Below are 16,104 nucleotides of genomic sequence, written 5' to 3' on the forward strand. Positions count from 1 at the left end.
TTTAACTGAAGGGCAACTCCAAGCAGTAGTTAAGTCATCTAGATCGCATCCTCGAAAACTCTAGAAGGTAAAACACATTAGCTGCCCTTCGGAGCTGAGACTAGCCGCTTATGGCCAGAGTAATATCCTAACTTGGCTGTAGCTCTGGCCTCCTCTCTGGCCTTCGGAATAACAGACTTGCCCCATTTAAGGCTGGTCTATGTACTGCTTTCAGGTTTCTGAGCAGAACAAAAAAAAGAGACATCCATATCACTCCTGCTTTTGCCTACCTAATATGGCTGCCGCTTCAGGCATGCTCCACCACATCTGCAAGGCTCACATTCAAGGCCTCACGCATACAAGTACCAGCAACCTCACCTAGAAGCGATCAAGAGCTGCAGCTTCGCATTCCTTGTGCTGCTGAGGCAGACTATCTCTCTACACTGCAGTGCCACAGAAGAAGGCCACAGTCCATAGACCTTTCTCCAGCAAAGCTCCACCCCCTCAATAACAAGAATAATCTCTCTTCGAATTTTTTAATCTAGGAACCTTTTCTTGGGAAACATCTGCAGGTGGCTGGCTGCACACCAGTGGTCCAGTGCAGCACTCTCCTTCTCAAGTCATTGTATATCTATCCCACCACCCATCTCTACTTCTCAATTTATTGTATATATATCTTACCACCCATCTCTACTTCTCAATTTATTGTATATATATCTTACCACCCATCTCTACTTCTCAATTTCTTGTATATCTATCCCACCACCCTTCTTTACTTCTCATGTTATTGTATATGTATCGGATCACCCATCTCTATTTCTCAATTTATTGCATATATATCTTACCAACCATCTCTACTTCTCAAGTTATTGTATATCCATCCTACCACCCATCTCTGCTTCTAAAGAGATTGTATGTCTATCCTACCACCCATCTCTACTTCTCAAGCTATGCTATATCTCTCCAACCACCCATCCCTACTTCTCAAGTTATTCTATATCTATCCTACCACCCATTTTCACTTCTCAAGTTTTTGTGTATCTATCCTACCACCCATCTGTACTTCTTAAGTTATTGAATGTGTATCCTACCACCATCTCTACTTCTCAAGTGATTGTATATCTATCCTATCACCCATCTCTACTTCTCAAGCTACTGTATATCTATCTTACCACCCAACTCTACTTCTCAAGGTATTCTATACATCTATTCTACCACCCATCTCTACTTCTAAAATGACGAAATATCTATCTTGTCACCCATCTCTGCTTCTCAAGTTATTGTATATCTATCCTACCACCCATCTGTACTTCACAAGTTATTGAGTGTCTATCCTACCACCCATCTATACTTCTGAAGTTACTGTCTATCTATCTTACTCCCATCTCTACTTCTCAAGTTACTGTCTATCTATCTTACCACCCATCTCTACTTCTCAAGTTATTCTATATATCTATCCCACCACCCATCTCTACTTCTCTAGTTACTGTATATTTTTCCTACCAGCCATCTCTGCTTCTCAAGTTACTGTATATCTATCCCACCACCTATCTCTACTTCTCAAGTTATTCTATATATCTATCCTACCACTCATCTCTACTTCTCTAGTTAATGTATATTTATCCTACCACCCATCTCAGCTTCTCAAGTTATTGTATATCTATCCCGCCACCCATCTCTACTTCTCAAGTTATTGTATATGATAATGATGATACATTTGTAAAGCGCAACAATACCCTCAGGTGTCTAAGCGCTACTCTTTAGCACATGCAGATTTCACTCAAGAGGGTTAGGATTATTCCTTAAAAAGCCACGTTTGTAGACCCTTTCTAAACTTTAGTAGGTTTGTCTCTTTCTTGAGTGAGGCTGGTAGATAGTTCCACAGTTTTGCTGTTGTGGTGGTAAAGCTCTTACCTCCCCACCTGTCTCTTTTTACTCTCGGGACAACCAGATTCCCAAGCTCGCTGGCCTAAGGGGTCTTGCAGGGGCGTATGGTTTAAGATGATTTGCCGGCTGAATTGGCCCCAGATTGTCCAGGGATTTGAAGGCTATGCAGAGAGATTTAAACTGGATCCACTTTGCTACAGGCAACCAGTGAAGGTGAGACAAGGCTGTGGTTACAGAGTCAAGTTTGGGGATTCCTAGGAGTACTCCCAAAACAATAGAGGAAGTGAAGAGGTTTTGACAGAATCACCCTCCAATTCGATATGCATAAACAAAGAGATTCTATCAATGTGTGGTGAATTAAATTTTTTATATTTGTTTTTGTGGGTGGTGAAAAATTAATTAACTCTCTCTTTGGGTGGTAAAGATGAGAGCACAATGTGCTTGTTAAAATACCCCTCACACACTAAAAAAATCCTTTAGTGTCATGCTTCATCATTGGGGTCTTCCCGTCCCTCTACGGGGCGGGGCGTGCTACGACCTGACGAACTACGCGGGAGCACTAGTATGGTGACAAAGGCTATGTGACAGTGCAAGGTGGGTGGTGTCAGTGAAGTGTAGGGACCTAGTAATGTGTGGGAATTAAAAAAAGCTAAAAATCCTCTGGCTAGTGGAAAAAAACAATTTATTCACTTCCCTAGCTGGGGACGTTAAGAAGGGGGTTTTGAGGTAGAACAATTAGCTACTACCTGGTCTACATGTTTCGTAAGCAGTCCCCTACTGCTTACTCATCAGGACCTTCTAATGGCCCCTACTAGAAAAAAGCTCAGTTTCTAAGTGTAAATTGCCTATAGTCCTAAAAACTAGCAGTAAAAATCCACTGGTAGTTTTAGCTTCAGGGCATGAGCTGGCCCGAGGGAAGCAGAAATATATCAAAAAAGATGACCTGAATCCGGTCTCTGTAAAGAAAATGGGAGAAAAAATTCCTAGGAGTACTCTGGCAGCAGCATTTTGTACTATCTGTAGTGTTTGTTTGCTGCGCTTTGAAGCGCTGGTGAACAGAGCATAACAGTAGCACAATCTTGATGATATCAATGCATATACCACGGTTTTCCTGAGTTCTAACGGAATTGAAGGAAGAATTTTCCTAAGAATTTTAAAGATAAAGAAGCCAGCAGAAGTGGTGGAGTCGATCTGTGCTTCACAGGGCAACTTGGTGTCCAAAATGACTCCTAGATTTTTAGCTTTTAGCTCTAGTACAGGTAGAGAGCCTGTACTAGAGCTCTCTAGTACAGGCCACCAGCTGTTTGTCCAGATGAGAGGGTTGTTGCTGAAAAAAAGGACCTTCGTTTTGGAGGAGTTAAGTTTCAGACAATTGTCTGTCATCCAGTTCTCAATATGGCTCATACAGTCGTGAAAACTGCTGGCTGTAGAACTGGATAGGCCGCTCACAGAAACAATTATCTGAGCATCGTCTGCGTACGATACTAGGGTAAATCCGTCGTTTTTTATCAGTTTGGCCAAAGGGGTGATGTAAAGATTAAAAGTGTAGGGCTCGAGGGGCGTGGCCAGGAGACAACGAAGATGGCTGCCTAGTCGCCGAGCTCTGCCGGGACGACTGTTGTCCCCATAAAATCCGCTAGCCTGATCCTTGCTGGGGCGCCCGTAACCTAGCGCGCCAGCCCCCTCAGGTGTAGTGCTGCAGTTCTGGGCTTGGAGCGGAGTCCGGCCTCCGCACAGGGACGGAACGCCGACACATCGATCGCGGCGGCTGCCTCGAGATCGTGACTTGGATCCCAGGGCCGGCGCCGCCAAAATTGAGGCCCCGGCTTGCGGCCTACCTCGCGGCCGCCGGAAAGACCAGCCTTGGCATCCCAGAGGAGAGCGGCGCCGGACTGGGCAGGTCCGGTCCCCTGTGCCTGGTGGGACGAGGTGGCGGAGGGCCCGGGTGGGCTGAAGAGCGGGTACAGACCTGCGGCGACGCCGGTGGACCGATCGCCAGGCCAACGAGGACCCCCTGCAATCCCGTCACTCGCGGCCGGCGCCCGTGCTGAGGTGAGCGCCAGGGCTGCTGAGGGAGCGGGGTGCGGCCCCTGAACGCCGAGCGGAGGAGCTGATAACTTTGACCCTAATGGCCAACCTGTGAGCACCACCGGGGGGCGTCCTGAGGAGTGCTGACCGTCGGGGGCGTGTTGCGAATCGCTGCAGTGCGGGGCCTGTTCCCGGGACCAACGGCGCGGGCCCGGACGGCGAGTGGACACCTACCTGTCAGGAGGGTCCTCCACATCAAGTAACTGCTCACCCCCCGGCCTGAGCCGACTTGCTGCGCAGGGGGGTGCGAAACTTATCGGCCACAGGACAGTGTTGTGGGACCGCGGAGTTGGAGCCAAAGTCAAAGATGAGGCCTAAGTCGGGACTACCGACCCAAACAAACAAACTTGACAAATATGCGGTGGCGACTGGCCCTGCACAGTCCGGAGCGCAAGGAGGGGGTGCCAAGGGCGCGGTGGAGCCCTCACTGACCTCCATAATGGCCGCCATACAAACACTGGGCACCACGCTCGAATCGAAAATGGACAAAATTACGATTGAGGTAAACCTGCTGCGCACTGACCTCGGTAAGACCACCGAGAGGTCCAAGACCAATGAGGCGGACATCGGGGAACTCCGGGCCTCCTCGAAACGACTGGAAGGACGGGTAAATGAACTGGTCCACCAACACCGCCTCATGGCCATGCGGCTTGAAGACCAGGAGGGGAGGGCCAGACGAAGCAATATAGGTGTCGTAGGTGTGCCGGAGGATTCAGAGGCGCACAGTGCGGAGCTGTTTCTAGAGGACCTGATCCTCAACCACCTGCGACCCAAGAGACTCTCCAAGTTCTTCACTATTGAGCGGGCCCTTCGGGCCCTGGTCCCCAAGCCTAAGCCTGGGAGCCCGCCGCGAACAATAATCGCCATGGTCCTAAACTACCGAGACCGCGATGTCATTCTCCAAGCTGCCAGGCAACAGGGTGACCTGCAGTACGAGGGAACCACGGTCCGGTTCTTCCCAGACTTTACAATGCAGGTTCAACAAGATCGACGCTCATATACGGGGGTGAAAGCGGCACTTCGGGAACGTGGCATCAAGTACATGATGTTCTACCCTGCGAAACTCAAGGTTATATCGGGGGGCAAATCGAGATTCTTCACCTCACCGGAGGCGGTCCAGGAATGGCTCGACGGGCTGGCGCCAGAAGCGCCGGCAGCACAGAACCGTGACAACTGGAGGGAACCGGGAGCACCATCCCCAGGGTCGGCGGCGGAAAATTCAGCAGAGGCTGAAAGGAGTCAGCGGTCATGGCGCTCCAGATCGAATATTCCCCGTTGGGACTCCCCTCACGACGACACAGCACGTTGAGGTCTTGCCATGCGGAATCATGCTGCGTTGAATGGACCTACACGAGTGCCCACAATGGTAAGACTCTGGGCTCCTAAGGTGGGAGGCGGGCGCATTCCTCCATGACTGTTGTACTCTTGAACAGATCCGTGCAAGGCGGTCAACCTGAGGGACTTATACTTTTGGGGACACAGACACGGCGGCTGGAGTTGGGTCTGGCACACGTGCTCACTAACAGAGTTTTCCTCGGGAGGGAAGCAGTTTTTTTTTCTCTCCGGGGTGGGGCTGGGCGACAGGCGCTCTGCTAATTGGGGGTGTGGGTAGTTCGAAACCTACTGAGCAGGGAGCAAGGTGGGGGGATTGTTCAACAGGTGGGGGATTTCAGTGGGGTGGGATGGGGACTGTGGGCCTCCGATTTATGAAATGTGATAATGTCTGCATTCAACATGACTGTTGGGGGGGTGATTGGGGGGGAGGGGAGTTGGGAAGGTTGTACGGTCAAGTGTAGCTCTTACAGTAAGTCTCGACTTATGCACCAGGTCACGGACACAAGTTCCTCCACAAGGCAACGGTTATGGCTAATAGGTGGGAAAAAAGTCTCAAAGTTCTAAGCTGGAACGTTAATGGGCTAGGGGACAGACTCAAACGTACTATAGTCCTACAGTTCCTCAGGAGGTATCAGCCGGACGCAGTATTATTGCAGGAAACGCACCTCTTGGGGAACACGTGGCAGGCCCTCAATAGGTGTGGATATATCCTTGCAGTTCATTCAGGCTTCACTTCAGGTTCCAGGGGAGTGGGGATACTACTGCGTCGTTCACTACCCATCCACATAGACCACATCGAGTCAGATCCACTGGGCCGCTTTGCGGTGTTATCAGGCAGATGGGAAGGCCGCCGCCTAAACCTGCTCTCAGTCTACATCCCACCGGGCCTCCAAACCAGAGCGTATGCTGACCTAGGTACCACGCTACTCTCCCTCCCTGACGGGCATTTGATATTGGGGGGAGACTATAATGCGGTAATATCCGGAGCCCTAGACAGACATCCCCCCAGGGACACACCAAATGGGCCGACATGGCTAGCTGACTTTCTGGACGCCTTTGGGCTCACCGACGTCTGGAGACTGCTCCACCCGGCAGACAGCCAATTCACTTTCTTCTCTGGCCCACATCGCACATTCTCCCGCCTTGACTACATCCTCACCCTACTGCACCACGACATGACGGTACATGAAGCCACCCATCTAGCGCGAGGTATATCTGACCACTCACCTATTTTCACGCACTTAACCTTTGGGGCCCGACGTGAGGGTTGCATTACACCGATCAGCGCCTGGCACCTGAAGGCCGAGGAGACTAGGAAGGCCCTCACTAAATCCATCATCCACTACTTCAATAATAATGTAGGGTCCGTGGACTCCCCAGTCACCCTATGGGAGGCCTTTAAAACGGTACTCAGGGGGGAAGCGCTGTCGACCATAGCAGGTAGGCGGAGGGATAGAGAACGACAAATCACCACAGTTGAAACAGATCTGGCGTTCCTGGAGAAGGAGGCCAGCGACACTGGGACGCCTGACGCACTTCATAGGCTGCGGCTTAAAGCGGCTGAATACAGGGATCTGGTCACGCAGGAAGCTCAGACGGTCACCAGACACAAGATGGGACGGATATACGATCAGGGGGACAAAGCCGGAAAACTAATAGCCTGGCTCGAAAAGAAGCAGCAGGCCAAAAGAGTGGTCCCGGAGCTCCTCACGGCCCCTGGGACCGTGGTAACGGAACCCCAGGAAATAGTGGCGGAGTTTGCACGCCACTACCAGCAGGTATATAGCCAGGAATCTGATCGTCCAGAGGAGGACTCCATGGCCCTCTTGACGGACATCCGTATGCCCTGCCTGTCCGACGAAGACTGAGAAGCCCTTGACCGCCCGCTTGAAGCATCCAAGCTACAGCGTGCAATTATTGACCGCCGACCGGGTAAAGCCTTAGGACCTAACGGCCTCCCAATAGAACTCTTCAAACTGCAGCCAGAAACCCTCAGCAAACACTTAAAGCCTATGTTCGAGGAGAGTCGGCAAAAAGGAATCTTGCCACGGGACCAGCGTCTAGCGACGATAGTGGCGATACCAAAGGAGGGAAAGCCCAGAGAGTCCTGTGCCTCCTACAGGCCGATATCGCTGCTCAACGCGGAGCCCAAAATCCTGGCCAAGACGTTGCAGGATTCATGCCCCACCGAAACACGGCGCTAAACATTCGCCGCCTTAATGGGGTACTCGGACAGCGGCACAGGCTGCAGGAGGACGCAGTGGTGGTCTCCCTTGACGCCACCATGGCGTTTGACACCCTAGAATGGCCCTACATGATAGCAGTGCTGCGAAAACTGGGCTTTGGACCACACTTCATATCTTGGGTGCGCCTCCTATACACTGAGCCATTGGCCCAGGTGGTGGTGAACGGGAAAGCATCAGAAGTCTTCACCCTTGGGAAAGGGACTAGACAGGGCTGTCCTCTCTCTCCCCTCCTCTTCGCGCTCTCCCTTGAGCCCCTTGCGGCCTGGATACGTCAGGATGTCTACCTTAAAGGTATAGCCTGGACTGAAGGATGGGAGGACAAAATCTCCCTTTACGCCGATGACATCCTTCTGTACCTGTCTAGACCTCGTAGATCTATCATGGCGGCGCTCGACATCCTCACGAGTTTCGGGAGGAACTCCGGGTTTCGGATTAATTGGAGTAAATCCCTCCTCTATGTTCTGCGTGGCGAACCCCTGAGGCTCCCCGCCACCTGCCCTCTAGCACTGGCCACCGACGGCTTCCAGTACCTGGGTGTCTTTGTCTCCACGGACAAGACGATGAGGTACGAACGCAACCTACTCCCGCCCCTCAAGCGACTCCAACGAGATGCTAAATCCTGGCAGAAACTCCCTTTGTCCCTCTTGGGCCGCGCAGCCCTCTTTAAGATGGTGGCGCTGCCGAGGTTTTTATACGCATTGCAGAATTATCCTGAACTCGTTCCCAACTCATACTTCACTGCAGTAGAAGCGGCGCAGCGGGACCTACTGTGGGCGGGGGTGCCCAGAATCGCACTGCGCAAACTTACTCTGGGGTGGTACGATGGTGGGATTGCCCTCCCTGACATCCGTAAATACTATTGGGCAGCACACCTAGCGGCGATTAACCAGGGGACATACAGTGACGGGGGGACCCCGGGTACGATATGGATAGATGGCTCCTTCCTGGGGGGAACTACGAGGTTGCCCTTTACTCCAAACCGGGTAGACACCAACTCACAGGCCCGACCCAACACTCGGTACAAGTGTGGCACATTGCACAGAAACAACTAGGCTGGTCAGACACCCTCACCATGTCGACGCCTCTGTGGGCCTCTGAAAAACTCGGTTCTTTGAGACGCACTAGAGGGTTCCGCAGCTGGGACCTGCTAGGCATCTCACAAATTAGGGATCTTTGGGGCCAACGGGAGTACACGAGTTCGCGCACCTGCAAGCGATACACGACCTAGCACACACTGAACACTACCGGTACCGACAGGTGCGACACTCCCTTCTGGCTAACATTCCACCGGGCACTCCCATACCTCAGGCCTCACCACTAGAGGACAGGCTGGTAGACGGGCATATCCCAGAACATGCCATCTCCCTTACATACAAGAAACTGATTAATAACCCCCCTGACACTCTCCTCCCCCTGAAAGAAAAATGGGTGGCAGACGGGCTGGAGATAGATGAGGAGGAGTGGTCCTATGCTCTCACATCACCCAGAGAGGTGGCTATCTCGGCCCGATTACGGTTGGTCCAGCTGAAATTCCTCCACAGAGTTTACTTCTCATGTACCAGGCTAGCAGAAATAGGGAGGGGAGGTGATGGGCACTGTAAAAGGGGCTGCGGAAGGGTGGGCACCTTCTTCCACATACTGTGGGAGTGTCCACAAGTGCAAAGATACTGGAGGAGGGTGGTACAGTGTATGCAGGAGGTCTGGGAGGTAGAGATTCGTCCTGAGGCTAAGCACTGTCTCCTGAACATCTGGGAGCCCACGGACCTGTCATCGAGGGGGAGGACCTGGGTCACCCTGGGGCAGATGGTGGCTAAAAGAAATATTGCAAGACCATGGGGAGCCCCCAATCCACCTACTCTGCAGGACTGGCAAAGCGATATGGATTGGTGTATGCTACAAGAAAAAACTGTTTACACAACAAGGGGGTGCCCCCGCAAATGGGGAGAAATCTGGTCCGGCTGGAACAAATTCAGGGGTCACATATGCGAGCCTCCCCATGTCCCACAGGCGGGCCCAGAAGACATAGACTGACCTGTTTTCCCTTGTGATGCCGACCGGCCACAGTACACAAATGGTTAAAGCAACACTGGTGTTGTACCCACCACGAGACTGCTGTAACTCACAGACCACCTTACTACTTGACCTGTGCTATTGGGGTTGTTCAGACGTTGGGGATAGTTACAAAAAACAAAACCCTGTTCTACTGCATTGCATCCTTCATTCCATCTCCTTTTCATCCCGTATGCTGGCTGGCGCTCCTAGACAGACACTGGTTTATGCCGCCGGGCCTCCGGGATGCCGGTACAAATGGCTGTGTTTCATTAGCGAGGTTCGTTCAACCAATATACGATGCTGCCGGCCTCCGGGTTGTAGGCACTGGAAGCTGTGTACTGTAACAATATGCAATAAAGCAGTTTGAACCCAAAAAAAAAAAAAAAAAAAGTGTAGGGCTCAAGGAAGATCCCTGAGGGATACTACATGGCATTGAAAACAAGGATGACACATAGTTGCCCACTGCGACCATCTGAGATCGCTCAGACAGAAAGGAGCCTAGCAGGGAGAGCGCCCTATCCCTGATCCCGATGGAGGCCAAATGGTCCACCAGCAGCTGTGTATCAATAGATGCTGATAAATCCAGAAGGATAAGGGCAGCGCTGCCCCCACCATCCAGTGTCTGCCTGAGCTCCTCGGTGGCTGTGACAAATGCCAATTCTGTCCTGTGATGAGCACAAAATCCAAACTGAGAGGGGATCAAAATTCTATTTTGAGTGGTGAAGGAGGACATTTCCAAGTGAATGGCCTTTTCAATCACCTTTGAAGGAAAGGGAAGTCTGGATATAGGCCTATAATTAAAGGTGTCCTTGGTGTCCAGAGTGTTTTGTTTTTATAGTAGAGAGAGTATGGAGGCTTTCTTCCACTCCACTGGGAAGCTGCCAGATGTAAACATGGCGTTAAAAATAGCTGTAAGAGGGTTTGCTATAGTTTTTGTTTGATGGGTGTAACATTTTGGGGGGCAGGATTGGAAGGGGAACCTGAACTAATTGCGCCAATTATTCTAGTCGTCTGTTCTTTGGTCAAGGCAGTGAAAGAGGACAGAGTAGAGGACGTTACTCCAGCTGTAGGTTGCATTCTACTTAGTTCGATGGGATTCTGTGCCGAGCCATTAGTCTGATGTAAAAATGTATCATAAACATCATTGACCTTGTGTTTTTGCTAGGGAGTTGCAAAACTCCTGACAGGCAGAGGTATCTTGTGGGACTGGAAGTTTGGACAGGTTTTTCACTGTGGTGCATAACGTTTTAGGGCATCTGTTGGCCACTCTAATGTTCTAGGTGAAATAAGCAGCCTTCTTCCTAAGGATAAGGTTCTTATACACCTGAAGGGATTCTTTGTATTTGCTTTTAGTGAGTGTGTTGTCATTGAGTCCATATCCTCTCGAGTTTACGACAGAGTTGTGTCTGGGCTCTGAGCGTGTTGTTGAACCAATGTTCTGAGGGGATGTGTCTAAGGCGTCAACTGTTTGTTGGCGGGCCAATTTTGTCGTAGCTGAATCCAGCCAAGAGTGGTAATTCGCTACAGCTGAATCCAGGTCTGTAGACAATTTAGGAGGGGTTTCTAAAAGGCGAGATTTTAGCTGATTCACTTCTATTTTATTCCAGGGTGGACTAATAAAAGATTCCCCAGAGTATTTGGAGTGTGGCCTTTGTGGCAGTGAAATTTCAAAGAGGACGGCATTATGATTAGACCAGGGTAGAGGGAGAGAACTGGTCCAACTTAGATGAGGGTTGTCAGTAAAAATCCCATCTAGACAGTGACTCGCAACGTGAGTCGTGTCTTTGACCAGTTGGTGTAGACCTACACTGGCCATCTGATCGAGAAGCACTACTGTGTCTGGGTCGGTGGTATTTTTCATGTGAAAATTAAAGTCACCTAGAAAAATAAAGTCAGGGTAATTAGGCTATCCCACCTCTACTTCTCAAGTTATTGTTTTTCTATCCTACCACCCATCTCTACTTCTCAGGTTATGGTATACATATCCTACCATCCACCTCTACTTCTCAGGTTATTGTATATCTATCCCACCACCCATCTCTACTTCTCAAGTTATTGTATATCTGTCCTACCACCCATCTCAGCTATTGCACTTCTGCCTGTAAAGATAGAAATTCTATCTCTTATCAATTGATCGTCCAGGCCTTTCTGAATGCCTTCCGACTGTTTTTTTTCAATGATCTCTCCACCTTGCTAATTTATAATGCCGCTTTTACCCTTTATCTACGAATGTTGTTTAGTACAATGCACTACTTGCCTGCTGAACTTTTAGCGCTCGGGTCAAGAGCACATACATTATGTTCTTAACACCATAGCTACTATATCTGCCTGGTAATATATCACTGTGTAGCCCTGCTGCTCCCTCATATCTTCAGGACTAAATATGATGCCACTGGTAACTCACTTCTATGTCTCTCTGAATACCTATGTATGCTCTGTAGCTCTCTGCTTGGTAGACAAGCTTCTTTTTCATTATCTCGACGCACTTCTCAGACAAATGTGTTATTTATGATACCAAGGGGAAAGGTCTTCTCCATGTATTGACGGAGCCTCCAGCATGAGATACCTCATCTCTCCAAGCATCCAGCAGTTACAAGAATTCCTGAAGGAACTCAACACCCACCACCTCACTCACTATCACCGCAAGGAATTCACATTTCACCTCCTCAGTCTCTCCAGATTGGCCCCATAAAAACAGCTTGAATACTTTATGTTGTTCAATAAGCTATGAAGATTTCCTTTTGTGATATTTATTACCCGGCACCATATTTTACATATATGTACCATTCCACTGCATTTTGGGGTCACACTCACTACAAGTGGCTACAAATATGGAAAATTAAATAATCAAAAAAGTTAAGAGAGTGTTAAATTATCTCCCTGGAAGGACACCACCCATCATTAAAGCCCGTTCCTGTATCTACCTCCATGATATCACCCACCCAACCCCGCTCCTATATCTACCTCCAAGGTCACCACCCACCACAAGACTGGTTCTGTATCTACTTACAAGGACACCACCCACCACAAGAGTCTGCTCCTGTATCGACCTCCAAGGACACTACCCATCACAAGAGCATGCTCCTGTACCTACCTTCAAGGACACCACCCATCACAAGAGCCTGCTCCTGTATCTACCTTCAAGGACACCACCCACCACAAGAGCCTGCTCTTGTATCTACCTCAAGGATGCCACCCACCACAAGAGCCTGCTCCTGTATCTACCTCTAAGGATACCACCCACCACAAAAATATGCTCCTGTATCGACTTTCAAGGACACCACCCATCACAAGAGCCTGCTCCTGTACCTACCTTCAAGGACACCACCCACCACAAGAGCCTGCTCTTGTATCTACCTCAAGGGTGCCACCCACCACAAGAGCCTGCTCCTGTATCTACCTCTAAGGATACCACCCACCACAAGAGCCTGCTCCTGTATCTACCTCTAAGGATACCACCCACCACAAAAATATGCTCCTGTATCGACTTTCAAGGACACCACCCATCACAAGAGCCTGCTCCTGTACCTACCTTCAAGGACACCACCCATCACAAGAGCCTGCTCCTGTATCTACATCAACGACACCAACCACCACAAGAGCCTGCTCTTGCATATACCTTCAAGGACACCACCCACTCCAAGAGTCTGCTCCAGTATCTACCTCCAAGGACACCACCCACCCCAAGAGCAAGCTCCTGTATCTACCTTCAAGGATACCACCCATCACAAGAGCCTGCTCCTGTATCTACCTCTAAGGATACCACCCACCACAAAAATCTGCTCCTGTATCGACTTTCAAGGACACCACCCATCACAAGAGCCTGCTCCTGTACCTACCTTCAAGGACACCGCCCATCACAAGAGCCTGCTCCTGTATCTACCTTCAAGGATGCCACCCACCACAAGAGCCTGCTCCTGTATCTACCTCTAAGGATACCACCCACCACAAAAATCTGCGCCTGTCTCGACCTCCAAGGACACTACCCATCACAAGAGCCTGCTCCTGTACCTACCTTCAAGGACACCACCCACCACAAGAGCCTGCTCTTGTATCTACCTCAAGGATGCCACCCACCACAAGAGCCTGCTCCTGTATCTACCTCCAGGAACCGCACCCACTCCAAGAGTCTGCTCCAGTATCTACCTCCAAGGACACCACCCACCCCAAGAGCCTGCTCCTGTATCTACCTTCAAGGATACCACCCATCACAAGAGCCTGCTCCTGTATCTACATCAAGGACACCACCCACCACAAGAGCCTGCTCTTGCATATACCTTCAAGGACACCACCCACCACAAGAGCCTGCTCCGGTATCTACCTTCAAGGACACCACCCACCTCAATAGCCTGCTCCTGTATCTACCTCCAAGGACACCACCCACCCCAAGAGCCTGCTCCGGTATCTACCTTCAAGGACATCACCCACCCCAAGAGCCTGCTCCGGTATCTACCTTCAAGGACATCACCCACCCCAAGAGCCTGCTCCTGTATCTACCTCCAGGAACCGCACCCACTCCAAGAGTCTGCTCCAGTATCTACCTCCAAGGACACCACCCACCCCAAGAGCCTGCTCCTGTATCTACCTTCAAGGATACCACCCATCACAAGAGCCTGCTCCTGTATCTACCTTCAAGGATACCACCCACCCAAAAGAGTTTGCTCCTATATTGACTTCCATGGACACCGCTCACCACAAGAACCAGCTCCCATATCTACATCCGAGGACACCACCCACCACAAGAGCCAGCTCCTGCATCTACCTTTAAGGAAACCACCTCTGACAAGAGGCTGCCCCATGTATTTACATCCATGGACACCAGCCACCACAAGAGCCCACTCCTGTGTCTACCTCCAAGGACACCACCCACCACAAGAACCCACTCCTAAATATACACCCCCAAGAACATGACCAACCCCAAGAGCCCACTCCTGTATATACCATCAAGGGCACCACCCACCACAAGATCCTGCTCCTATATCTACCTTCAAGTACACCACCCACCAACTGAGCCAGCTACTGTATCTACCTCCAAATTCACAACCCACCACAAGAGCCTGCTCCTACATCTACCTCCAAGGACACTACACACCACAACCCCACTCCTGTATCTACCTTCAAGGACACCACCCACCACTAGAGCCTGCTCCTGTATCTCCCTCCAAGGAGACTGATCCCCAAGAGCCTGTCCCTTGCCTACCTTCTGGGATGCAACCCCCTAGAGCAGCCCACTTCCTTACCTACCTCCTGCATACCAGTCACCAGTGGAGCCCCCATCAGTACCTACCTCCAGGTACACCACCCAGGGCATCACCAGTGTTGCCACCAACAGATCGGCCACTGCCAGGCTGACTATGAGGTAGTTGGTCGTCGTCTGAAGGGCTTTCTCCCGGGAAACGGCCATGCACACTAACATGTTTCCAAAGACGATGAGGAAGATTAGCAGCACCAGAAGCATAGCATAGAAGTTGTATATGTGGCGGGTGTTCCATACTGATGGTGGTTGGCCTCCAGTCTCATTTGCTGCCACCAGGGTGAGGTTGCTGATCCAATCATGGCTACTGTTTTGGATCACTATGTTGATGGAATCCATCTTGGGGCGTCCAGTGCCATCTCAGTAATGACCTGTACTCAAAAGAGTTGAGAAAATATTAAGATACACTGTTGACCACCATCTTGGAACAGCCAATGCATTTCAGTATTGTCATGCACACAGAGGAACCAAAACTATTATTAAAACAACCATTCCTTGCAAAAACAAAGGATGCAATCTAGGCCCGTAGTTCTCAACCTTTTGACTTCTGTGCCCCTCCCCAAAAAAACCTCCACATAATCGTTACATGAATGCAGGGACTCTCACTGAATAGTTATTAGATTCTGGGGACCCCACTGACTCACGTTCCTTGAAAGAGCTGAACCAGGCCTAAGCAGTTTGATGATTTGCATCTGAAAATACCACACAAAAATACAGATACAAGCATTCACCATTAAAATACACAAATAATGAAATATTGAATTCGCAAACAAATATTTAAAATTTTTAATTGTAATTTAAAATTATTTAATTTTGTAAGCAGTCGCAGACCACCTTAGTAAGGATTGCAGAACCCAGGGGTCCATTGACCACAGGATAAGAATCACAAATATAGCCTATTAGATCATTAACACAGTCTTTCTCTGTAGATCCCCATAGACCATAATTCCAAGTAGCTACATACAACCAGGTGCCAGCACCTGCTTGCACAGGGATTAGAATTACGAGTTGTGAGATAATTATCAGCCTGGTGTGCAATAACTGCTCCACACGGCTCCATATTTACAAACTGATGCGTTGGGTCCAATGCGTCAGTTTGTAGAGGTCTGCGTCATATTAGACCTGCGCCATGTATAATGTATGCAGGGTAGTCATTCCTAAAAGCAGTCTGGTGGAGCTGGCAATTGCCCCCACCCCAGCCCATTACACTAACGGCCACATACATCATTGTAGGATTTTGTAATTCCTAAATTGCGAAAATGA

The 16,104-nt window shown here is 49.9% G+C and overlaps 1 protein-coding gene across 1 annotated transcript in view; it reads right to left on the reverse strand.

Moving 5' to 3' along the window:
- Positions 1-15,180, reverse strand: part of LOC144770809 (D(2)-like dopamine receptor) — a 160,269-nt gene extending 145,089 nt beyond the window's left edge. Inside the window, exon 1 of the mRNA XM_078655576.1 lies at positions 14,875-15,180. Within this exon, the coding sequence (XP_078511702.1) occupies positions 14,875-15,180 (306 nt within the window). The remainder of the gene's footprint in view (positions 1-14,874) is intronic.
- Positions 15,181-16,104: the final 924 nt, after the last annotated feature.

The sequence above is a fragment of the Lissotriton helveticus genome, chromosome 7, assembly GCF_964261635.1.
Source record: "Lissotriton helveticus chromosome 7, aLisHel1.1, whole genome shotgun sequence".
In the NCBI taxonomy this organism is placed as follows: Eukaryota; Metazoa; Chordata; class Amphibia; order Caudata; family Salamandridae; genus Lissotriton; species Lissotriton helveticus.